We start from the raw sequence: 25,626 nt of genomic DNA, 5'->3' as shown, positions 1-25,626 counted from the left end.
GATATATTATTTTTTCCCCTTTACCTCTTTTTCTGAGTATGTATGTGTATGCTTCTGTGTGAGATTTTGTCTGTATAGCTTTGCTTTCACCATTTGTCCTAGGATTCTGTCCGTCCATTCTTTTTACTTTAAAAAATTTTTTTCATAATAATTATTTTTTATTTTTTATTTTAATAACTTTTTTATTTTATCTTACTTTATTTTATCCTCTTTCTTTCTTTCTTTCTTTTCTCCCTTTTATTGTGAGCCGTGTGGATGAAAGGCTCTTGATGCTCCAGCCAGGAGTCAGTGCTGTGCCTCTGAGGTGGGCGAGCCAACTTCAGGACACTGGTCCACAAGAGACCTCCCAGCTCCACGTAATATCAAACGGCGAAAATCTCCCAGAGATCTCCATCTCAACACCAAGACCCAGCTTCACTCAATGACCAGCAAGCTACAGTGTTGGACACCCTATGCCAAACAACTAGCAGGACAGGAACACAGCACCATCCATTAGCAGAGAGGTTGCCTAAAATCATAATAAGGCCACAGACACCCCAAAACACACCACCAGACGTGGACCTGCCCACCAGAAAGACAAGATCCAGCCTCATACACCAGACCATAGGCACTAGTCCCCTCCACCAGGAAGCCTACACAACCCACTGAACCAACCTTAGCCACTGGGGACAGACACCAAAAGCAACGGGAACTACGAACCTGTAGCCTGTGAAAAGGAGACACCAAACACAGTAAGATAAGCAAAATGGGAAGACAGAAAAACACACAGCAGATGAAGGAGCAAGGTAAAAACCCACCAGACCAAACAAATGAACAGGAAATAGGCAGTCTACCTGAAGAAGAATTCAGAATAATGATAGTAAAGATGATCCAACATCTTGGAAATAGAATACAGAAAATGCAAGAAATATTTAACAAGGATCTAGAAGAACTAAAGAGGAAACAAGCAATGAAGAACAACACAATAAATGAAATTAAAAATACTCTAGAAGGGATCAATAGCAGAATAACTGAGGCAGAAGAACGGATAAGTGACCTGGAAGATAAAATAGTGGAAATAACTACTGCAGAGCAGAATAAAGAAAAAAGAATGAAAAGAACAGAGGCCAGTCTCAGAGACCTCTGGGACAACATTAAACACACCAACATTCGAATTATAGGGGTCCCAGAAAAAGAGGAGAAAAAGAAAGGGACTGAGAAAATATTTGAAGAGATTATAGTTGAAAACTTCCATAATATGGGAAAGGAAATAGTTAATCAAGTCCAGGAAGCACAGAGAGTCCCATACAGGATAAATCCAAGGAGAAACACGCCAAGACACATATTAATCAAACTATCAAAAATTAAATACAAAGAAAACATATTAAAAGCAGCAAGGGAAAAACAACAAATAACACACAAGGGAATCCCCATAAGGTTAACAGCTGATCTTTCAGCAGAAACTCTGCAAGCCAGAAGGGAGTGGCAGGACATATTTAAAATGATGAAGGAGAAAAACCTACAACCAAGATTACTCTACCCAGCAAGGATCTCATTCAGATTTGATGGAGAAATTAAAACCTTTACAGACAAGCAAAAGCTGAGAGAGTTCAGCACCACCAAATCAGCTTTACAACAAATGCTAAAGGAACTTCTCTAGGCAAGAAACACAAGAGAAGGAAAAGACGTACAATAACAAACCCAAAACAATTAAGAAAATGGGAATAGGAACATACATATCAATAATTACCTTGAATGTAAATGGATTAAATGCTCCATCCAAAAGACATAGACTGCCTGAATGGATACAAAAACAACACCCGTATATATGCTGTCTACAAGAGACCCACTTCAGACCTAGGGACACATACAGACTGAAAGTGAGGGGATGGAAAAAGATATTCCATGCAAATGGAAATCAAAAGAAAGCTGGAGTAGCAATTCTCATATCAGACAAAATAGACTTTAAAATAAAGACTATTACAAGAGACAAAGAAGGACACTACATAATGATCAAGGGATCGATCCAAGAGGAATGTATAACAATTATAAATATTTATGCACCCAACATAGGAGCACATCAATACATAAGGCAAACACTAACAGCCATAAAAGGGGAAATCGACAGTAACACAATTATAGTAGGGGAATTTAACACCCCACTTTCACCAATGGACAGATCATCCAAAATGAAAATAAATAAGGAAACACAAGCTTTAAATGATACATTAAACAAGATGGACTTAATTGATATTTATAGGACATTCCATCCAAAAACAACAGAATACACATTTCTCTCAAGTGCTCATGGAACATTCTCCAGGATAGATCATATCGTGGGTCACAAATCAAGCCTTGGTAAATTGAAGAAAACTGAAATCGTATCAAGTATCTTTTCCGATCACAACTCTATGAGACTAGATATCAATTACAGGAAAAGATCTGTAAAAAATACAAACACATGGATGCTAAACAATACACTCCTTAATAACCAAGAGATCACTGAAGAAATCAAAGAGGAAATCAAAAAATATCTAGAAACAAATGACAATGAAAACACGACGACCCAAAACCTATGGGATGCAGCAAAAGCAGTTCTAAGAGGGAAGTTTATAGCAATACAATCCTACCTTAAGAAACTGGAAACATCTCAAATAAACAACCTAACCTTGCAACTACAGCAATTAGAGAAAGAAGAACAAAAAAACCCCAAAGTTAGCATAAGGAAAGAAATCACAAAAATCAGATCAGAAATAAATGAAAAAGAAATGAAGGAAACAATAGCAAAGATCAATAAAACTAAAGGCTGTTTCTTTGAGAAGATAAACAAAATTGATAAACCATTAGCCAGACTCATCAAGAAAAAAAGGGAGAAGACTCAAATCAATAGAATTAGAAATGAAAAAGGACAAGTAACAATTGACACTGCAGAAATACAAAGGATCATGAGAGATTACTACAAGCAACTCTATGCCAATAAAATGGACAACCTGGAAGAAATGGACACATTCTTAGAAATGCACAACCTGCCGAGACTGAACCAAGAAGAAACAGAAAATATGAACAGACCAATCACAAGCACTGAAATTGAAACTGTGATTAAAAACCTTCCAACAAACAAAAGCCCAGGACCAGATGGCTTCACAGGCGAATTCTATCAAACATTTAGAGAAGAGCTAACACCTATCCTTCTCAAACTCTTCCAAAATACAGCAGAGGGAGGAACACTCCCAAACTCATTCTACGAGGGCACCATCACCCTGATACCAAAACCAGACAAGATGTCACAAAGAAAGAAAACTACACGCCAATATCACTGATGAACATAGATGCAAAAATCCTCAACAAAATATTAGCAAACAGAATCCAACAGCACATTAAAAGGACCATACATCATGATCAAGTGGGGTTTATCCCAGGAATGCACGGATTCTTCAATATATGCAAATCAATCAACGTGATACACCATATTAACAAATTGAAGGAGAAAAACCATATGATCATCTCAATAGATGCAGAGAAAGCTTTCGACAAAATTCAACACCCATTTATGATAAAAACCCTGCAGAAAGTAGGCATAGAGGGAACTTTCCTCAACATAATAAAGGCCATATATGACAAACCCACAGCCAACATCGTCCTCAGTGGTGAAAAACTGAAACCATCTCCGCTAAGATCAGGAACAAGACAAGGTTGCCCACTCTCACCACTATTATTCAACATAGTTTTGGAAGTTTTAGCCACAGCAATCAGAGAAGAAAAAGAAATAAAAGGAATCCAAATCGGAAAAGAAGTAAAGCTGTCACTGTTTGCAGATGACATGATACTATACATAGAGAATCCTAAAGATGCTAACAGAAAACTACTAGAGCTAATCAATGAATTTGGTAAAGTAGTAGATACAAAATTAATGCACAGAAATCTCTCGCATTCCTATACACTAATGATGAAAAATCTGAAAGTGAAATTAAGAAAACACTCCCATTTACCATTACAACAAAAAGAATAAAATATCTAGGAATAAACCTACCTAAGGAGACAAAAGACCTGTATGCAGAAAATTATAAGACACTGCTGAAAGAAATTAAAGATGATACAAATAGATGGAGAGATATACCATGTTCTTGGATTGGAAGAATCAACACTGTGAAAATGACTCTACCCAAATGCAATGACCCAAAGCAATCTACAGATTCAATGCAATCCCTATCAAACTACCAATGGCATTTTTCACAGAACTAGAACAAAAAATTTCACAATTTGTATGGAAACACAAAAGACCCCGAATAGCTAAAGCAATCTTGAGAACGAAAAATGGAGCTGGAGGAATCAGGCTCCCTGACTTCAGACTATACTACAAAGCTACAGTAATCAAGACAGTATGGTACTGGCACAAAAACCGAAATATAAATCAATGGAACAGGATAGAAAGCCCAGAAATAAACCCACGCACCTATGGTCACCTTATCTTTGATAAAGGCGGCAAGAATATACAGTGGAGAAAAGACAGCCTCTTCAATAAGTGGTGCTGAGAAAAGTGGACAGGTATATGTAAAAGTATGCAATTAGAACACTCCCTAAACCATACACAAAAATAAACTCAAAATGGATTAAAGACCTAAGTGTAAAGCCAGACACTATCAAACTCTTAGAGGAAAACATAGGCAGAACACTCTATGACATCAATCACAGCAAGATCTTTTTTGACCCAGCTCCTAGAGAAATGGAAATAAAAACACAAATAAACAAATGGGACCTAATGAAACTTAAAAGCTTTTGCACAGCAAAGGAAACCATAAACAAGACCAAAAGACAACCCTCAGAATGGGAGAAAGTATTTGCAAATGAAGCAACTGACAAAGGATTAATCTCCAAAATTTACAAGCAGCTCATGCAGCTCAATAACAAAAAAACAAACAACCCAATCCAAAAATGGGCAGAAGACCTAAATAGACATTTCTCCAAAGAAGATATACAGATAGGCAACAAACACATGAAAGAATGCTCAACATCATTAATCATTAGAGAAATGCAAATCAAAACTACAATGAGAGGGGCTTCCCTGGTGGCGCAGTGGTTGAGAATATGCCTGCCAATGCAGGGGACACGGGTTCGAGCCTGGGTCTGGGAGGATCCCACATGCTGCGGAGCAACTGGGCTCGTGAGCCACAATTACTGAGCCTGCGCGTCTGGAGCCTGTGCTCCGCAACAAGAGAGGCCGCGATAGTGAGAGGCCCGCGTACTGCAATGAAGAGTGGCCCCCGCTTGCCACAACTAGAGAAAGCCGTCGCACAGAAACGAAGACCCAACACAGCCATAAAAATAAATAAAAATAAATAAATTAAAAAAAAAAACTAAAATGAGATATCATCTCACACCAGTCAGAATGGCCATCATCAAAAAATCTAGAAACAATAAATGCTGGAGAGGGTGTGGAGAAAAGGGAACACTCTTGCATTGTTGGTGGGAATGTAAATTCATACAGCCACTATGGAGAACAGTATGGAGGTTCCTTAAAAAACTAAAAATAGAACTACCATACGACCCAGCAATCCCACTACTGGGCATATACCCTGAGAAAACCATAATTCAAAAAGAGTCATGGGCCACAATGTTCATTGCAGCTCTATTTACAATAGCCAGGACATGGAAGCAACCTAAGTGTCCATCAACAGATGAGTGGATGAAGAAGATGTGGCAGATATATACAATGGAATATTATTCCGCCATAAAAAGAAATGAAATTGAGTTTGTTGTATTGAGGTGGATGGATCTAGGGTATGTCATACAGAGTGAAGTAAGTCAGAAAGAGAAAAACAAATACAGTATGCTAACACATATATATGGAATCTAAGAAAAAAAAAAAAAGGTCATGAAGAACCTAGGGGTAAGATGAGAATAAAGACAGAGACCTACTAGAGAATGGACTTGAGGATATGGGGAGGGGGAAGGGTACGCTGTGACAAAGTGAGAGAGTGTCATGGACATATATACAGTACCAAACGTAAAATAGATAGCTAGTGGGAAGCAGCCGCATAGCACAGGGAGATCAGGTCGGTGGTTTGTGACCACCTAGAGGGGTGGGAGGGAGGGAGATGCAAGAGGGAAGAGATATGGGAACATATGTATATGTATAACTGATTTACTTTGTTATAAAGCAGAAACTAACACACCATTGTAAAGCAATTATACTGCAATAAAGATGTTAAAAAATTTTCTTAATAAACAAATAAATTAAAAAAAAAAAAAGAATGTTGTGAAGGGATTCCGAAGATGTAATTCAAGTCCCAAATCAGTTGATCTTAACATACAGATAATTCAGCTGGGTCTGACCCAATCAAGTGAGCCCTTATAAAAGCTGAGAGCATTCTTCTGTTGGGAGTGGGGCGGCAGATCAGATTCAAAGGCTGAGAAGGACCTGACACTGCACAGCTGGCTTTGAAGATGGAGGGGACAGATGAAGAGGCCTACAGGCAGCCTCCAGGGGCTCAGAGAGGCCCTTGGCCGACAGTCAGCCAGGAAACATGGACCTCAGACCTCCAGCTGCAAAACACTGAGGTGCCGCTGTTGTCGAATGAGCGTGAAGACAAATTCTTCCCCAGAGTCTTCAGATAAGGGCCCAGCCTGGCCAACCCCTTGGATTTCAGCCTTGAGAAACCCTAAACAGAACTCAGCTGAGCTCAACCTAACTTCTAATCTACATAACTGTAAGTTGATAACTGGGCATTGTTTTAAGCCTCTAAGTTTGTGGTAATATGTGATGCAGCAACAGAAAACGAATACACTGCTACATAAGTAAACTATAAACTGCCCAAGTGGCATTATTCAACAAAAATCACTTATTATTTCATTTCAAATAGCAAAGAACCGAAATTACATAATTAATACCAGAAAATCTACCATATACACATGCACACACAACAACAAAGCAGAGAAAACAAGTTTGGCATTAAATAAGAATAAATTATTTTTAAAATGAATTTAATTATTTAAAGCATGCCTTTCACTTTTCTAGCCCCATTTTTTTTTCTTTAATTTTTGACCCTGGATTAAGCAGGTTACATATATTTAGATTAAGCAGGTTATATATATTTAGATTTTAGCCTAGTCCAAGCCAAGTCTCCTTCTCAATTTTTTTTAAATTTTTTTTTTATAAATTTTTTTTTAATTTTTATTTTATTATTTATTTATTTATTTATGGCTGTGTTGGGTCTTCGTTTCTGTGCAAGGGCCTTCTCCAGTTGCGGCAAGTGGGGGCCACTCTTCATCGCAGTGCGCGGGCCTCTTCACTATCACGGCCTCTCTTGTTGCGGAGCACAGGCCCCAGACGCGCAGACTCAGTAATTATGGCTCACGGGCCCAGTTGCTCCGCGGCATGTGGGATCTTCCCAGACCAGGGCTCGAACCCGTGTCCCCTGCATTGGCAGGCAGATTCTCAACCACTGCGCCACCAGGGAAGCCCTCAATTTTTTTTTTATTGTGGAAAAATACACAGGAAATGTACCATCTTAACCATTCTTAAGTGTGCAGTTCAGTAGTATTAAATACATTCATAATGTTGTGTCACCATCAGCACAATCCATATCCGGAACTCTTTTCATCTCATAAAACTGAAACTCTGTACCCATTAAACATAACTCCCCATCTCCTCTCATTCCAAGCTCTGGCAACTACCATGCTACTGTCTGTCTCTATGATTTTGATTACTCTAGGTATCTCATGTAAGTGGAATTATATAGTATTTGTCTTTTAGTGACTGGCTTATTTCACTTAGCATAATGACCTCAAGGTCATTGTAGCATATTATATAATTTGCTTGTAGCAAATTATCCATGTTGTAGCATATTATATAATTTCCTCCCTTTTTAAGGCTGAATGTCATTCCATTGTGTGTATATTCCACATTTTGCTTATCCAATCATCTCAAGATGAATGCATTTGGCTTGACTCCATGTTTTAACTATTGTGATTAATGCTACTATGAACATGGGTGTACAAATATCTCTTCAAGATCCTGCTTTCAATTATTTTGGTATATATCTAGAAGTGTAATTGCTGGATCACATAGTAATTCTATTTTTAACTTTCTGAGGAATCCCATACTGTTTTTCATAGTGTCTGTATCATTTTAAGTTCCCACCAACAGTGTACAAGAGTTCCAATTTCTCCACATCCTTGTCAATACTTGTTTTCTGCTTTTTGATAGTAGCCATCCTAATGGTGTGAGGTAGTATCTCACTGTTGTTTTGATTTGCTTTTCCATCGTGATTAGTGATGTTAAGTATCTTTTCATGTACTTATTGGCAATTCGTATATCTTCTTTGGAAAAGTGTCTATTCAAGTCCTTTGCCCGTTTCTGAATCGAGTTGTTTGTTTTGTTGTGTTTTAGGAGTTTTCTATATATTCTAGTTATTAATCTCTTATCAGATATATGGTTTGCAAATATTTTCTCCTAATCTATGGGTTGCTTTTTGACTCTGTTGATAGTCTTTTGCTATACAAAATTTAAAAATTCTCATTAAGTCCAATTTTCCTATTTTTTCTTTTGTTACCTGTGCCTTTGGTGTCATATCCAAAAAAATCACTGCCAAACCCAATGTTGTAAAGCTTTTGTCCTATGTTTTCTCCTCCCTCCTTTTTTACAGATTGTGATTTTTATTCAATTTGGTATTCCAATTAGAGTAAGAGCAATGAGAACTATGCTTTATAAATACTAAATTATTACTACATTATCATAATATGGCTTTACACTGATTGTATACAGAGAAAAAAATAACACTGGAGTTAAGGCAATAACCACATGTGCAAACCAAATACATTACCCTGACATAGTCTTTAGTAAAAAGCTTTTTTGCTTAGGTGATGGTTTATATTGTTGTATGTGGGTCAGTCACTATTTTGAAGGATAAGCTTTGAATTGCTTCATTAAAAAAAAATCCCTCCTACTGGTCCACAATGGTCAGAAGAAGCCTGTGGTAATCTCCACTCGTGTCACTTGGAATTACTGCGCCCAAGATCTTCTGATATATCTGATTGAACATCTGTTTTATTTGTACATGATCAATCTCACTTTGAGGGACCACAATCCTGAGCAGGGTGAAGTCATCTGTGTCAGCACCTTCCACAGAATAGCACAGCCTCTCAGCAGAGAGTTGGGTGGCTCCGGGCACACTGCAAGATGGTCTTCAGGGACTTCCCTGGCAGTCCAGTGGTTAAGACTCTGCGCTTCCAATGTGTGGGTTCGAACCCTGGGTGGGGAACTAGGATCCCTCATGCCACGCGGCACTTTTTGACATTTCTGGAAAACTCACAGCTAATATACTGCTTAATAAATCTCAGTTAGCCATCCTGGAATAAGCCTCCAAGGTAGCTTTCAGTTAAGGAAAGCTTCTTGTGGCATGAATGAAGATAAAGCAAGATTCGTGTGTCCCCAGTCTCCCCTCGCCAGGCTGATAAAGAAACTGAGTATCTTCCTGAGCCAACTGGTGGTTTGTATGTGTGTGTGTGTGTGTGTGTGTGTGTGTGCGCGCGCGCGCATGCGTGCCCCCACTTTACTTCACCCTTTCAAACCCATCCATCTTGAGATCAACCTGGCTGTCTTATCTGGCTCTCATCAGCCAAGTCTCACAAATTAAAAAGCAAGTCCTAGTTCCAAACAGGGCTGCCCCTTAGAGTGTCTCACTTCAGCAAATGTTGTAACTTCTACAAGACTCAATAAAGTTTGAGTTCACTGTAAAATGCACTGAAACACAGATGCTGCTTTTACGGTAGCTGGGCCCAAACAAGGTTGGGAAAGATCACGACTGAGGCAGCATGGTGCTCTAGAAAAAGTACACAAAGGAAGAAGGCTAGAGTTGGGTCCTGGCTGTACCACTGGATCTCCAGGTGACGTCGGCAATTCATTAGGGTAGGTCTCCGGAAAACAGAAGGTTTGCTCAGATCAACTTTGAGTTGTGGCTCTCTGCATTCTACGAATCTAACATGAAATGGTTGGCCATAACCTTGAGCTCTTCTTGCCAATTCCAGATCTTTTTTGCAAGAAATGTTATCAGAGAGCAACTTTCCTCTGGGTATTCTTCCTCAGGTTCATGAAGGATGGTGGTGGTAATGATACCTTCCACAGATGTCCAGAGTTTTCAAATGGAAACCCACCTACCCTGAGCCCAGTGATAAACAGTCTTGCCTCAGACCTCAGCATTGACTCTTTTCTTGGAAATACCACATTCTCTCTCTGGAAAAAGTGAACTGTTCCAGTAACTTTCTTCCCGCTGTCTGTGAGGACAAGATCAGCATGTCACTGCTCTGGGATGTATGTTTCTGTTGTATACATCACAGGGGGCCTGTGATCCTGGAAGATGCCAAGGGGCACTAATCATTTGATTAGAGTAGCTTCCACAGCTTAACAGCTATTTTCAGTGTTGTTCAAAGTTCTGCCCACAGACCTGTCAACAGGCAACACATGGGAGCTTGCTGAGATGCAGAATCTTGGCAGTCTCACCCCACACCTTCTTCAATCTCTTTTGTGGTGTTGACTTTAAATGGGTCTGGAATCTCTGGCTCTGTGGCCCCTTCCCTCTTGGGTGTGCAGTTTATAGTAGGCATCCCTGGGCAATGGGGTGTCTTGGAGGTGGGGCTGGGACTGAGAAAGCTCCCTTGGCTGGCCCCTTTGGTGTCCTAACTAAGAAATCATCGCCAAAACCAAAGTCATGAAGCTTTCCCTCAATGTTTTCTTCTAAGAGTTTTAGAGTTTTATAGCTCTTAGGTCTTTGATCCATTTTGTGTTAATTTTTGTTTATGGTCTTAGGTAGGAGTCCAACTTCATTCTTTTGCACGTGGATATCTAGTTTTCCCAGCACCATTTTTGAAAAGACTGTCCTTTCTCCATGGACTTGGCACACTTGTCAAAAATCGTTTGATCATATATGCAAGGACTTATTCCTGGGCTCTCTATTCTATTCCACTGGCTTATGTGTCTGTCTTTATGCCGGCACCACATTGTTTTGATTACTGTAGCTTTGCAGTAAGTTTTGAAGTCATGAAGTGTGACTCTTCCAGTTTTGTTCTTTCTCAAGACTGTTTTGACTATTCCAGGTCCTTTGAGGTTCCATATGAATTTCAGGATGGGGTTTTCTAGTTCTGCAAAAATGACATTTGGGTTTTGATAGGATATCACATTGAATTTGTAGATGACTTTGGGTAGTATTGACATTTTAACAATATTAAGTTTGCCAATCCATGAACATAAATGTGTTTTAATTTAGTTATGTCATCTGTAATTTCTTTCAGCAATGCTTTGTAGTTTTCATAGTACAAGACTTTCTCCTCCTTGATTAAGTTTATTTCTAAGTATTTTATTTTTTAATGCTATTGTAGATGAAATTGCTTTTGTAATTTCCTTTTCAGATTGTTCATTGTTAGCATATAGAAATGCAACTGATTTTTGTGTGCTGACTTTGTGTCCTGCTACTTTACTTGAATTCATTTATTAGTTCTAACAGGTTTTTTTGGTTTTATTTTTGAACATGTGTGGAATCTTTATGGTTTGTTTTTTTTTTCTTAACTTTTTATTTTACATTGGAGTGTAGTTGAATAACAATGTCATGTTAGTTTGAGGTGTTAGGGTTTTATACATATAAGATCATGTCATTTTCAGAGATAATTTTACTTCTTCCTTTCCAATTTGGATGGCTTTTATTTCTTTTTCTTGTATAATTGCTCTTGTTAGAATTTCCAATACCATGTTAAACAGAAATGGTAAAAGCGGGCATCCTTACCTTGTTCTTAATCTTAGAGGAAAAGCTTTCAGTGTTTCACCACTGAGCATGAAGCTCAATGTGGGTTTTTCATATATGGATTTTATTGTGTTAACGTAGTTTCCTTCTATTCCTAGTTTTATGTGTAAAAACAAAAAATCTTAATAGGTTGCTGCGTTCAATTATGATGATCAGGTTACCTCTCCCTCCACCCCCTGCCTTCATTCAGTTAATATGGTATACTGCATTGGTTGATTTTCATATGCTGAACCATCCTTGGAACCCACTTGGTCATGGTGTGTAATTCTTTTAATATGCTGCTGAATTCAGTTGGCTAGTATTTTGTTGAAGATTTTTGCATCAATGTTTATAAGTGATAGTGGTCTGTAGTTTTTTCTTGCAGTGTCTTTGTCTGGCTCTGGTATCAGGGTAATGCTGGACACATAGAAAAGTAAGTTACAAAGTATTCCCTGCTCTATAATTTTTTGGTAAAAGTTTGGGAACTATTGGTGTTAGTTCTTCAAATACTTGGTAGAATTGCTCAGATCTAGGGCTCTTCTCTGTTCTTCTTCAAATACTTGGTAGAATTCCTCAGATCTAGGGCTCTTCTCTGTCAGATTTTGATTTTTTGATTCAATCTCCTTATTAGTTATATGTCAATTCAGATTTTCTGTTCTTTGTGATTTAGTCTTGGTAGGTTTCGTGTTTCTAGGAATTTGTCTGTTTCATTAGATTATCCAATATGTTGGTGTGCAATTGTTCATAGTACCCTCTTTTAATCCTTTTTATTTTATAGAATAGATAGTAATGTCCATACTTTCATTTTTTATTTTAGTAATTTGAGGGTTTTTTTCTGGGTTCTTTTTTTTTTCTTCTGGTTCTCTCTTTTCTTCTGGGTTCATCTAGCTAAAGGCTTGTCAATTTTGTTGACCTTTTTGAAGAACCAACTTTTGGTTTCATTAATTTATCTCTATAGTTTTCACTTTTAACAGAATTTCATTCATCGTCACAGTAAAAAGTTAGCAGCTCCTTTAGCAGACTTTTACTACTTCAGAAAGATCCTAATTAAATTAGAATTTAGAAGGCTCAGGGCTAAAGACCTCAATTTATAATTTACATTGTTTGATACTACAGTATAGGACAGGAATTAGGTCAATAAATGGGTTCAGAATATGAAACATCCCTAATATAATTTCAGTTTGAAACTGATATTAATACACTGTCAGAGCTACTAGCTCCTTGCTTAGAGAAAAACTGAGGTTCAATAATAAATGGTTAAGGTGTAACATTACAATAAACACAGACTGCTTTTTAACATACTGCCCTGTAGATCAAGTTTGACGGCAAAGAAAAACAAACATAACTGATGATTTCAGTACTTTGGTCTTTTGTTTACAATAAAAGAACTTTAGACAAATTTAAAATTTATTTCAGAATATGCATCTGGAAGGATCCTCAAAACATTACCCATGTCTTAACTGCTATCCCAAACCAGAGACCTTTACAATTAATAACAAAAGAAGCAAAAATCTAAATCCATGTAGTCAACTTAATATTAAGGAATAATCTATAGGTTTTGTTTTCTAACGTTTCTTTGCTTATCATAATGGCTCTCTCTCTTTTTTTTTGGCTGCACCATGCAGCATGCCGGATCTTAGTTCCCCAACCAGGGATCAAACTCATGCCACCTGCAGTGGAAGCGTGGAGTCCTAACCACTGGACTGCTAGGGAATTCCCCATAATGTCTCTTTTGGTCTAATATTTTCAGTAATCTTCCTTGCTATCTTTGTACTGCGAGGACGAGTTTAGATCTGTTTAAAGTTTATTATGAAAGAAAATAAAGGAAAGAAAAACAAAAGCACTGAAATCATGAACTATGAGATTTACGTATTGCTAAGAAAGAAAAGAATACTCTTTATGAGTTGTACTGTGTGTTTTCATAAAACTAACTACCAATTAATATCACTCAATTAAGAGTAAATCTAACTTATTTCAAAGAGGATCATTTTTTATTTGTAATTATTATGAACAAAATTAATGGTAATAGTTGACACCTTTCAACTAGGGCTCTTAATATAATTTGAAGACCTTACTAATTCTCACTACTTTTCAAGATAATGGTAATTATTTTTTTTATAATTTTTTTGATGTGGACCATTTTTAAAGTCTTTATTGAATTTGTTATAATACTGCTTGTTTTATTTTTTTAAATATCTCTGAACTTTTTAATTGAGTTTTAAAATAATTAATTAATTAATTAATTTATGGCTGTGTTGGGTCTTCGTTTCTGTGCGAGGGCTTTCTCTAGTTGTGGCAAGTGGGGGCCACTCCTCATCGTGGTGCACAGGCCTCTCACTATCGTGGCCTCTCTTGTTGCGGAGCACAGGCTCCAGACGCGCAGGCTCAGCAATTGTGGCTCACGGGCCTAGTTGCTCCGCGGCATGTGGGATCCTCCCAGACCAGGGCTCGAACCCGTGTTCCCTGCACTGGCAAGCCGACTCTCAACCACTGCCCCACCAGGGAAGCCCCATGCTTCTGTTTTATGTTTTGGTTTTTTGGCCGCGAGGCATGTGGGATCTTAGCTCCTCAACCAGGGATCAAACCCGCACCCCTTGCGTTGGAAGGCGAAGTGTTAACCGCTGGACCGCCAGGGAAGTCCCTAATGGTAATTATTGAGAGAAGATAATGAATTGAAGTGTAAATGTCAGCTAAAGGTCAAGAATAGTAAGAACAAAAGAGGCCAGGCTGATATTTTCCACTGGAATAACAGAAAACAACAAAGTTTTCTGAGTTCACAGAGTGGACTTTTAAAAAACATCAATAAACTGACGAACCACCCCCAATTACTAATTTGTTTATACCATTTAATGCTCTGGGCAAAAAGGCACAGGATTAAAAACCCAAAGGCTGTGGAATCTAAAACTGATACAAATGAACTTATTTACAAAACAGAAACAGACTCACAGACTTAGAAAACAAACTTATGGTTACCAAAGGGAAAAGGTGTGTGGGGGGGAGGGATAAATTAGGAGGTTGGGATTAACATATACACACTACTATATATAAAAGAGATACACAACAAGGACCTACTGCATAGCACAGGGAACTCTACTCAATACTCTGCAATAGCCTATATGGGAAAAGAATATGAAAAAGAATAGATATCCGTATATGTATAACTAAATCACTTTGCTGTACATCTGAAACTAAACACAACATTATAAATCAACTATACCCCAATAAAAAAAAAAAATCCAAAGGCACAGGATTAAACATCTAAGGTAAAGTCCCTGGAGAAAGTCAAGGACTCTGGTTTATAGTTACCCTGTATATTAAATGAAGATAAAGGATCTTACCATCCACCATCCTAACGATGATATACGTGAAAGTTACTGGAGGAAGTAAAAATATTATGTAAAAGCATTCTACATCTGCAAGATGTGGGGAACATCTTCTTTATACATGTCATAACAAAGCACTGTGAAAAGCAAATGTGCTAGCTATCATATGTATATATGACCCAGGTTCAACAGAAAGAGCACCAAATCCTAGAAATAATTAGAAAAGTAAAATGTACTATGGGAAGTCAATTTTAAGTTTTAAAAGTTGAACTCATTAAATACTTTTAAAAGACAAAAGTACAGTATACAGATAGGGAACTTAATACAAAGAAAAAGTACTGTATTGAAAATTTTGGGAGTTTATGTCAAGAAATAAATTTTACTTTTTTTTAATTACTAAAGAAAAGAAAATTTTATGTTGCATGACAATAAAGGGATCAATATGAGGAACCATATAGTTGTGCTATTGCTAATAAATAATTAGTAATGATTATGATGATGATTATAAATATCATATTACTAACAGCATCTACCATCTGCTGGGCTCTTACTATGTAGCAGGTATATTACATACAGCCTTTTATCTCTGAGGAAAAAATAGTTAAGATTTGTATGATTTTACATGGACATAATCTTACTGAACCCTTTAAACAGAAACTTCTTTACATGTTTCCTCAATTAAGGAATTTGATGCCCATTAACCTCACTGTTGGAGAAGTGTGGTCTCCCCCCTGAGCTTTTCTGTTAACCTTATTAGACTGTCATTGCTTTCCTGTCCCTGACTTGCCCTATCCTCCCCTTTTTAAAGCAATACATTGGAACTAATTTGGGGAATACAAGATGTAAAAGTCTCATCTTAATTATCACAGGGCTTGCTATAGAAGCTGAGAATATACTAAACACCTACTTCAACTGATTCTGTGTATAGAAAATTGACTCATATATATCAGAAGCTGTTCATGCACTCTGGCACATGAGGCCTACTTGTTAACAAAAATCAGTTCTATTATTTCCTCCCTAACAAGGGTTACCAACACAATTTGGACTCGCCATCCTACTGTTCAGTAGTTTGTGGGAAGAGGGATCAATGTTTGAACTGCTCCGAAATATGTTTTGGATTGTATTTATAGGTACATGTATACAGATGAACATCCCTAGACAAAGCATTTGTCAGGTACAAAGATACAACTGGAAAACCATGGGAAAGTTGAGTTTGAACCTTAGAGCATAAGATTCCTAATTTTACGTTTCAAATAAATGGCAGAAATAAACACAAGTAATTTACCCTAAATTTAATGTGAAAAATCTATTTCTGAGAAAAATCAAACCACAAAGACCATATGATTAAGTTATACAAAGGAAACCAAAGCAAACACTTCCCCCCCCATTTATCCCATGTTAAAGATTAGTGGTAGTCTAACAAATTAAGATTTTTCTGGATTTAGAAACCTGACACCTCACTACCCCAAACCTTCCAAATATTTAATAATCATATAAAGTCCAACATATCACTCAAGATTTGCAACAGGAGTAGTGTGTGTGTGGCAACAGAAAAATTACTAAGCAAAAACCCTTTGTACAATTATTTGGGACCATATCAACAATTCAGAACAACTCCAAAGCAATTATGTGGGAAAGTGAACTTCTTGACATTAATGCACATATACTGCTTGAATTAGTTCTAAAGCATTCTTAAGAAATTCTTAAGAAAGTAATCCTAAAACTTCTCTAAAAGATTATAGTCTCAAATAAAACTGAATAAAAAACACAATTAACATTTCTGAAGAATAGAGAGTCACAGAAGCGAAATTATTTATAGAAGAAATGGTCAAGGAGTTCTATGAGATAATATCTGCTTGGAACCATTCAAGGTGATGCCTAATGTCTGCTGGCCTCTCTCCAGCTTGATGAAATTATTATTATTATTGTTATTATTATTATTTTGTTTTATGCAACTTTATTGAAGAAAAATAAATCAATTACTAGCAGAGCTATTAGTTTATCACTTATCCATTGACAACTTGCATCATTTACTCAGTGTTATATTAAACAGTGTATTGGGGAGGGAGATGCAAGAGGGAAGAGATATGGGAACATATGTATATGTATAACTGATTCACTTTGTTATAAAGCAGAAACTAACACACCATTGTAAAGCAATTATACTCCAATAAAGATGTTAAAAAAAACCCCAAAACAAAACAGTGTATTGGAAGATAGATTAACTAATAGCTCCAAGCCTCCTAACAATGTAAATGAAAATTACAAAATGTGTGAGACCCTATTTTGGAATACAAAGAGTGTTTGACTTCCAATTTCCGTTCTCTGTAGAACAAGAACAGGTCATTCCTTTATTGACATGCAGAAAAACACACCACATTTTCCATTCTGCTGATGCTATAAATTCAAAACCAATTCTCCAGCCACATCAGTTATGAGCATAAAGTATATCATGTAACCTCAAATCTCTAACAGTGGAAGGTTTAAACAAGAATGGATGCTGCTAGAATAATGCTGCTTCCTTTGATGTGACAACTCAGCTTCCAACTTCCTCCCCCTCAGATGATTCTTCAGCACATTAGAGCAGTGAGGAATGGTTTTAGTCTCATAACAAAGTTAGAGTGAAGACACCGGCCACGTAATACACATGCTCCATTTTTTAAAAAAAACTTCTGAATCTTGGGTAACTGTTCTCTTGTAATGACTTTTCAGTTTCTAAAAGCAGTTACTGTCCAAAGCTGGAAGAACTTAAGTCTTCTCAGATGAGCATGTGAATGAATGGAGGGAGGTAAACAAAAAATAAAATGAAAAAAGATGAGGTCTGATAGGGGAGCAGCCAGATAAGAAAATCAAAAAAGGAACCGTAATTTAAAGTTTATTCCAGTTGTAATGAAGGTTATTCTGACTTTAAGGTAGCATCACATGGCATACTTCTGAGTCCATTCCCGAGATAGCCTGCTGTACTTATCTCTGTCTGTTTTACAGATCCATGCAACCTCTGGCACTAGGGGGTCATCTGGGTTTGGATCACATAGCAGTGAACAAATGGAAAAAAGAACATTTTATGTAAATGTTATCCTTAACAAATAGTAGAAAATCATAAGATTTCTTTACAGTTTTATACTATGACATCCCTTCATTTAAAAATGAGTTTTTCTAAATAAAATACTGAGGGGATGGTCAGGAAATTAAGACTTGGAAATGGATGAAATGGATGCTTCCTTAGGAAAACATTTCCATTTCCCTAAGTCACTTTAAATATTACTATGCTGAAGGAAGACAACAGACATAAATTATGTTCACGGTAGCTGACTTTCAGAACGACAGAGAGGAAAGCAGAGAATATATTGATTAATTCAAAATTCTTAATAGGGAATCTACATTAATTGGCACATACATCTAAAATCTGAGTAAAAATAATAGTTGCTATTTAAAATTAAACCTTCAGTCAGTATCTTAGAGGTACCAAAAGAAGATGAAATGCCTAGTAGTATTTTTTAAAAAAGGCATTTCATAATAGGTTACTCCATATTAAGTTAAGAGGTAACTCTATATTAACCGGATTATTTTTTAAACAAGACACTCTATTCCCTGTTGATTCTTAAAACAGCTGACTTTATTTTACATTACGTGAAAACAGAATAACAATTTTTTTTCTAGTTTTATATACTTCATTCCTAATTTCCACTACTTAAATCTCTTCTCTGTATATTATTCCAACTGTAAGCCCCTTGCCAGACACCTTGCACAGAGGCATCTTGGACTTCAAAACCTCCAAGCAGAATAAATATACCCACATATAGTAAATTCTTAACAAACATTTGAGTAAACAATGAATATAGCATTCAGTGGATTAACATAAAACAAATTCTCATATTCTCCTTGTTCCTCCTCCCAGTCGTTATAATCACCACACTATACGGAACGTGATGTCAGAGACCAGGCCCATTTTTCCTTGCTACACTATTTCCTTGCCATGCAATTGGTTTTCAGTAAGTGTTTGGGGAATGCATGAAATTCTCCTGTAGTATGAACAACTGGGCCATGATTCAAGAATGGTCGTCAAAACGTTTTTGTGCTTACTGCCAAGGGCAACACAACAGACATGGTAGGAAATGCAACACAGGCATACCTCATTTTACTGCACTTGGCAGATACTGTGTTTTTACAAACTGAAGGTCTGTGGCAACCCTGCAAGTCTATCGGCACCATTTTTGCGACAGCGTTTGCTCACTTTGTCACGTTTTGGTAATTCTCACAATATTCCAAACTCTGTCATTATTATTTTATTTGTCATGGCGACCTGTGATCAGTGATCTTTGATGTTACTACTGTAATTGTTTTGGGGTGCGTCAAACCACATCCATGTAAGACGGCAAGCTTAACCAATAAAATGTGTGTGTGTTCTGACTGCTCCGCCAACCGGCCAGCCGTTCCCGTCTCTCTCCCTCTCCTCGGGCCTCCCTGTTCCCTGAGATGCAGTAACATTGAAATCAGGCCAGTTAATAATCCTATACTGGCATTTAAGTGTTCAAGTGAAAGGCAGAGTCGCACGTCTCTCAGTTTAATTCAAAAGCTAGAAATGATTAAGTTTAGTGAGGAAGGCATATGGAAAGCTGAGACAGACTGAAAGCTAGGGCTGCTGTGCCAACCAATCAGCCAAGTTGTGAGCACAAGAGAAAAGTTCTTGGAGGAAAGTGCTACTCCAGTGAACACACCAACGACAGGAAAGTGAAACTGCCTTACTGCTGACATGGAGAGAGTTGTAGTGGTCTGGATAGAAAATCCAAGCAGCCACAACATTGCCTTAAGCCAAAGCCTAACGCAGAGCAAAGCTCTGACTCTCGGCAATTCTGTGAAGGTTGAGAGAGGTGAGGAAGCTGTGGAAGATTAAAGCCAACAGAGGTTGGTTCATGAGACTGAAGAAAAGAAGCCATCTCTGTAACATAAAAGTGCAAGGTGAAACAGCAAGTGTGATGTAGAAGCTGCAGCAAGTTATCCAGAAGATCTAATAGCCTTCTACTGGAAAAAGATGCCATCTAGGACTTCCATAGCTAGAGAGGAGAAATCAATGCCTGGCTTCAAAGTTTCAAAGGACAGGCTGATTCTCTTGTTAGGGGCTAATGCAGCTGGTGACTTTAAGTCGAAGCCAGTGCTCATTTACCATCCTGAAAATCCTAGGGCCCTTCAGAATTATACTAAACCTACTCTGCCTGTGCTCTATCAATGGAACAACAAAGCCTAGATGATAGCACATCTATTTCCAACATGGTTAACTGAATATTTTAAGCCCACTGTTGAGACCTACTGCACAGAAAAAAAGATTCCTTTCAAAATATTGATACTACCACTCACTGACAATGCACCTGGTCACCCAAGAGCTCTGATGGAGATGCACAACAAGATTCATGTTGTTTTAATGCCTGCTAACACAACATCCATTCTGCAGCCCATGGATCAATGAGTAATTTCAACTTTCAAGTCTTATTACTTAAGAAATACATTTTGTAAGGCTATAGCTGCCGCAGATGGTGATTCTTCTGACAGATCTGGGCAAAGTAAACTGAAAGCCCCTGGAAAGATTCACCATTCTAGGTGCCATTCAGAACACTTGTGATTCATGAGAAGAGGTCAAAATATTAACAGTAATAGCAGTTTGGAAGAATTTGATTCCAACCCTCCTGGATGACTCTGAGGGGTTCCAGACTTCAGTGGAAGAAGTAACCGCAGATGTGGTGGAAATAGCAACTAGAATTAGAAGTGGGGCCTGAAGATGTGACTGAACTGCTGCAATCTTATGATAAAACTTTTAACAGACGAGGCGTTGCTTCCTGTGGGTGAGCAAAGAAAGTGGTTTCTTGAGATGGCATCTACTCCTGGTGAAGATGCTGTGAAAATTATTGAAATGACAACAAAGGATTTAGAATATTAGATAAACTTGGATGATGAAGCAGCAGCCGGGTCTGAGAGGATTTGATTCCAATTTTGTAAGAAGTTCTACTGTGGGTAAAATGTTACCAAACATCATTGCATGCTACAGAGAAATGGTTCGTGAAAGGAAGTGTAAATTGATGCAGCAAACTTCATTGTCTTAAGAAATGGCCACAGTGACCCCAACCTTTAGCAACCACCACCCTGATTAGTCAGCAGCCATCAGCATCAAGGCAAGATGCTCCACCAGCAAAAAGATTATGCTTTGCTGAAGGCTCAGATGATGGTTAGCATTTTTTTAGCAATAAAGTATTTTTAATTAAGGTCTGAACCTTAATTAAAAGTTCACTACGAATTAATACATAATGCTACTGCACCCTTAACAGACTACAGTAGAGCATAAACATAACTTTTATATATGCTGGGAAACCAAAAAATTCGTGTGACTTGCTTTATCGCGATATTTGCTTTACTGCAGTGGTCTGGAAACGAACCTGCAGTAAGTTCAACGTATGCTATAATCCAAATTAATCGCTTGTTGATAAATGTGACCTGGAAGAGTGAACATTAGGTGTATAAAAGAAACTAGAAGGAAATCTTTTACTATTTCAATCTCACAAATGCAACAGAATTGAAGCATTTTCTCTGATCCAATCAGGATACTGGCATTCTGCCATCACTGAGCGTACTGACTGCAGGCATGACATTTTTTTGCAAGTGCTATTACTAAAAATGACTAGAAAAATTATGTTATTCCTCCAAATTTCTTAGATAATTACCACCTTACTATACTGAATCAGTGGGGCCTAAATGCTTTTTTACTGCTGTATGAGTTGCTATCATTTTCTAACACATTTCTGGCATATAATGAAGAATAAAGTTTTTGACTGAATGAAGGAATGAAATAACCTTTAAAAGAACCTTCTTAAATTATTCTGCAAAAATAAGGTATAAGTTTTGGCATGTAGCCCTCAAGGTCTTTAGGATGTAGAAAGAATGACAGAATATTTTCTCCAAAAATAGAATTCTTTATTCATAGGGCTAAACTAAAACAGAAATGTTTGGCTTCCCTGGTGGCGCAGTGGTTGAGAGTCTGCCTGCCAATGCGGGGCACACAGGTTCGAGCCCTAGGCTGGGAGGATCCCACATACCACGGAGCAACTAAGCCCGTGCGCCACAACTACTGAACCTGCACTCTAGAACCTACGAGCCACAACTACTGAAGCCCGCACGCCTGGAGCCCGTGCTCCGCAGCAGGAGAAGCCACCACAATGAGAAGCCTGCGCACCAAAGAGAGGAGTGGTCCCCGCTCACCGCAACTAGCGAAAAGCCCGCACGCAGCAACGAGGACCCAATGCAGCCAAAAATAAATAAATAAACAAATTTATTAAAAAAAAATAAAATGAAACAGAAATGTGAGAGATAGCATTTTTCTTTTTTTTTTTAAGACAACATTTTATGGCAGATTAAAGGTCTTTCCTACTGAGAGGCAGGGTCTTATGCCTTCCCCCTTGAATCTGGGCAGGCTTTATTGACATGTGTCATCAAAAGACAACATTGGAAGTGACATTCTGGGACTTCTGAGCCTAGGTCAAAAGAAAGCTTGCAGCTTTTCTTGGCTATTGGAACATTCTTTCTGGAACTCTGAGTTGCCCATAATGAGTCTGACTACCTGGGCCTACTGTGCTGGAGGGATCACAGGTAGGTGCTCCCAGTTCCAGCTGAACCCACATTCCAGTCATTCCCACCAAGGGGTCAGATATGTGAGTGAAACAGTTGTGGACCTTCCAGGCCAGCCCACCTGCCATTTAAATATCAGCGAGGGATCTCTTTTGACGCCTTGTATGAGAGAAGATTCACTCAGCCAAGCCCTTGTTCCAAACCCTGACTCACAAATCATGAGATATCAAAAGATAAAATGTTGTTTTAAAATTGTGAGCTCTTTGTTTTGTGATCATCTGTTGTATAGCAATAGATAACAGGAACACTTAGAAGTGAACACTGTGAGTACTGCTTGAAACAATTTTTATCTATCTTGAATCTGTGGACCAACTCATCAATTTCTATCCATGCCTAGAATTAAAAGCCTTCTGAGTGGTTAGTTCTAAGTCTAAAAGCCTTCTGAGTGGTTAGTTCTAAGTCATCATACATGTGTAGCATCAAAAGCCTCAAGTGACCTTTTTTTCCCCACCAAACTCTTTTCTCAGTCATAGTTGATCAATTGCTTCCCCAGGGTTGTTTTTGCCAATAGAACTCCTGCAGTTTCAATCTCTCTAATTCTAATCTCCTCTAATCTTAGGTTATTTTCGACTCTCACAACACGGCTAGGTGCAGAATGGAACGAAAAAGTATAAAGCCACTAAAAAAACATATTGGCCACATACAAATAAAAAGAAATATATTACATGATACAAGCGTATCAAAGAGCTAGACTCAACAAGCTAATCCAGATGACTCCAAAAAACAGCTGGTAGGCATGTCGCAAAGGGTCAACTTACCCTTTTACAATTCTGAAAGTGAGTTTTATATGAAAAGTATAATTATATATAGAATATTTAGTATTTGCAGACAGAGGAAAAAATCCTGTTTACCTGCAAATCAATATTGTTGTCAATGCAACGTTCATTCTTCTCTGCCAAAATCTTCCCATAGTTTTCGGATTTGATAAGATTTTCAACTCCAGTTGCATCTTTCACTTCTGCCTCCAAATCCTTCATTGTTTCAGTTTCATTTTTTACAGTAACAGTATCAGACATCCTCATTAGCAAAGGTTATTTTAGAATTCTACAGGGAACCTGAAGCCTTAGCAAGCAAGAAAAAAAAATTTAATTCAGTTTGAAACATTTCTTACATTCAGTTAGTGCACAACATTGACTAAGTGCCTTCTGTGTTCCAGGAATAATGTCAAATATACAAGGATAGAAGCAAAATTCCTGCTTCTAAGGAACTGTAAAATACAGTTTAGTGGCAGACATACTCAAATAAAAAAAAAATCATAAAACAATGAGATAAGGGCTATAATAAGGGTATGAGGTGATTTTGATGTGCACACCACTTGTGAAAATTCCCAAGAAACATTAAGGAATAAGCCCTATTGAGATGTAAGGTAATGGTTGGAGAATTATAAATGTATATTTAGATGACATCAGAAATCTTTTTCTCTGAAGGGATATTATGAGTATTACCCTGTGAAAAAAAATTTTCCTGTCATAGCTTTCATCTAGATTTCTAAAATTTCTAATTTGTTACATTAACCTGCAATTCCAAAAGGAAATAACTTAAAAAACAGACAGTAACATTCTATATAAAACACAGTTGTGAATCTTCACTAATAACTGTTCAGTGTTATGAATCAAGCATTGAAAACTCTCCTGACTCATGTGATTCAGGGTCAAACAACACATATGGGCTCCTATAGATCAAATATATAAGATGCCAATATACTTCATATCTTTAGTGAGTTTAAGACAACAATGGGGACTTTACACTGAATATCAAATAGGACTGTTATCAGATAAAGCTGTCATTTTAGGACATGTGAGAAATGTGAACCTGAACAGCAGAACTTGATGTAAACCACTTGTTTTTTTCTAGCCTTATTGAGATATAATTCATATATAACAATGTGTAAGCCTAAGGAGTACAACATGATGATTTGATACACTTATATACTGTGAAATGATTAACACAATCCATCACCCCACATAATTAAATTTTTGTGTGTGTGGTGAGGACAAAGACAACTTATTTCAAAATGAATCAAAAAAATGTAGATGAATTGATGGAGAGGTAGAGGGATGGATATAGATGGACAGATGCAGGTTAAAGCAAGCATGATAAAATGTTAATGATAGAATGCAGGTGTGGTTAAATGGCTGTTCACTGTAAAATTCTTTCAACTTCTCCGTATTTCTAAAAATTTCGTAATAAAATCTAGAGGGGGGTGAAAAAAACCAGTAGAACTTGTCTTTCCTATATAGAAAATTCAAGAGTTCTTTTCCTGAAAGAATGTTTTGCAACTAAGTATCTAAACAGATTTCAGGAATCCATAAATACATCTGAAAAGCTTAAAAAAAAAAAAAAAAAAGTCTTCCTTAATTATATCCACACCAAAGTTAAGTGGTTCATTCTCAAAACAGTAAGGTTACTAAGGCGGGAGGGGGTACTTAAAGTACTCTGGCTCCTTGCTTTTTGTATATAAGATTTTGAAAGAAAAAGTGAGATGTTTTTCTCAAGTGACAAGACAGGTTACCTGATGTGTCCTATGGATGTGGGATTGTGGTGTCCCACAAAAATAAAATAAAATAATCCAACGTTCTTTCTCACAGTTGTCAGCCAGGATGTCACTTGTCTTGACCAATTTGGAATCTGGCAGGAGGAGTCCCATGTCCTTGTCACCACTGTAGATTCCTGGACTGAAATGGACTGTCTTGGATCAAATATATCATACCTTTCAGTGGCCTAAAATTAAAACAAAAGAAAACATTATAACAAAATAGCCAAGGGAAATGAAACACTACACAGTAAATTGGAAATTTAAAATATTACTGTTGGTGACTTTATTATTTTCTTGTCCTAAACAAGAGCCAGAACACTTAATTACAACCAATTCTGACATGCAT

At 37.4% G+C, this 25,626-nt stretch overlaps 1 protein-coding gene across 15 annotated transcripts in view; it reads right to left on the bottom strand.

Annotated features, from left to right (window-relative positions):
* The window catches only part of R3HDM1 (R3H domain containing 1), a 119,842-nt gene extending 94,444 nt beyond the window's left edge, over positions 1–25,398 (bottom strand). For 14 of the 15 annotated variants that reach the window (XM_082465788.1, XM_082465797.1, XM_082465801.1 and 11 more), the window contains exons 1-2: positions 25,257–25,398; positions 23,596–23,806 (exon numbers count right to left, since the gene is read on the bottom strand). In XM_082465788.1, coding sequence (XP_082321914.1) covers positions 23,596–23,766 — 171 coding nt within the window. In that variant the 5' untranslated portion in view covers positions 23,767–23,806; positions 25,257–25,398. Of the gene's footprint in view, positions 1–15,586; positions 17,828–23,595; positions 23,807–25,256 lie in introns of those variants that run through there. The other variant, XM_082465804.1, reaches the window with a different exon arrangement.
* Positions 25,399–25,626: the final 228 nt, after the last annotated feature.

The sequence above is a fragment of the Balaenoptera physalus genome, assembly GCF_965194825.1.
Source record: "Balaenoptera physalus genome assembly, chromosome: 6".
NCBI classification, from domain to species: domain Eukaryota; kingdom Metazoa; phylum Chordata; class Mammalia; order Artiodactyla; family Balaenopteridae; genus Balaenoptera; species Balaenoptera physalus.
Note: the sequence above shows the minus strand (reverse complement) of the source record. Positions and strands in the feature narration are given on the sequence as shown.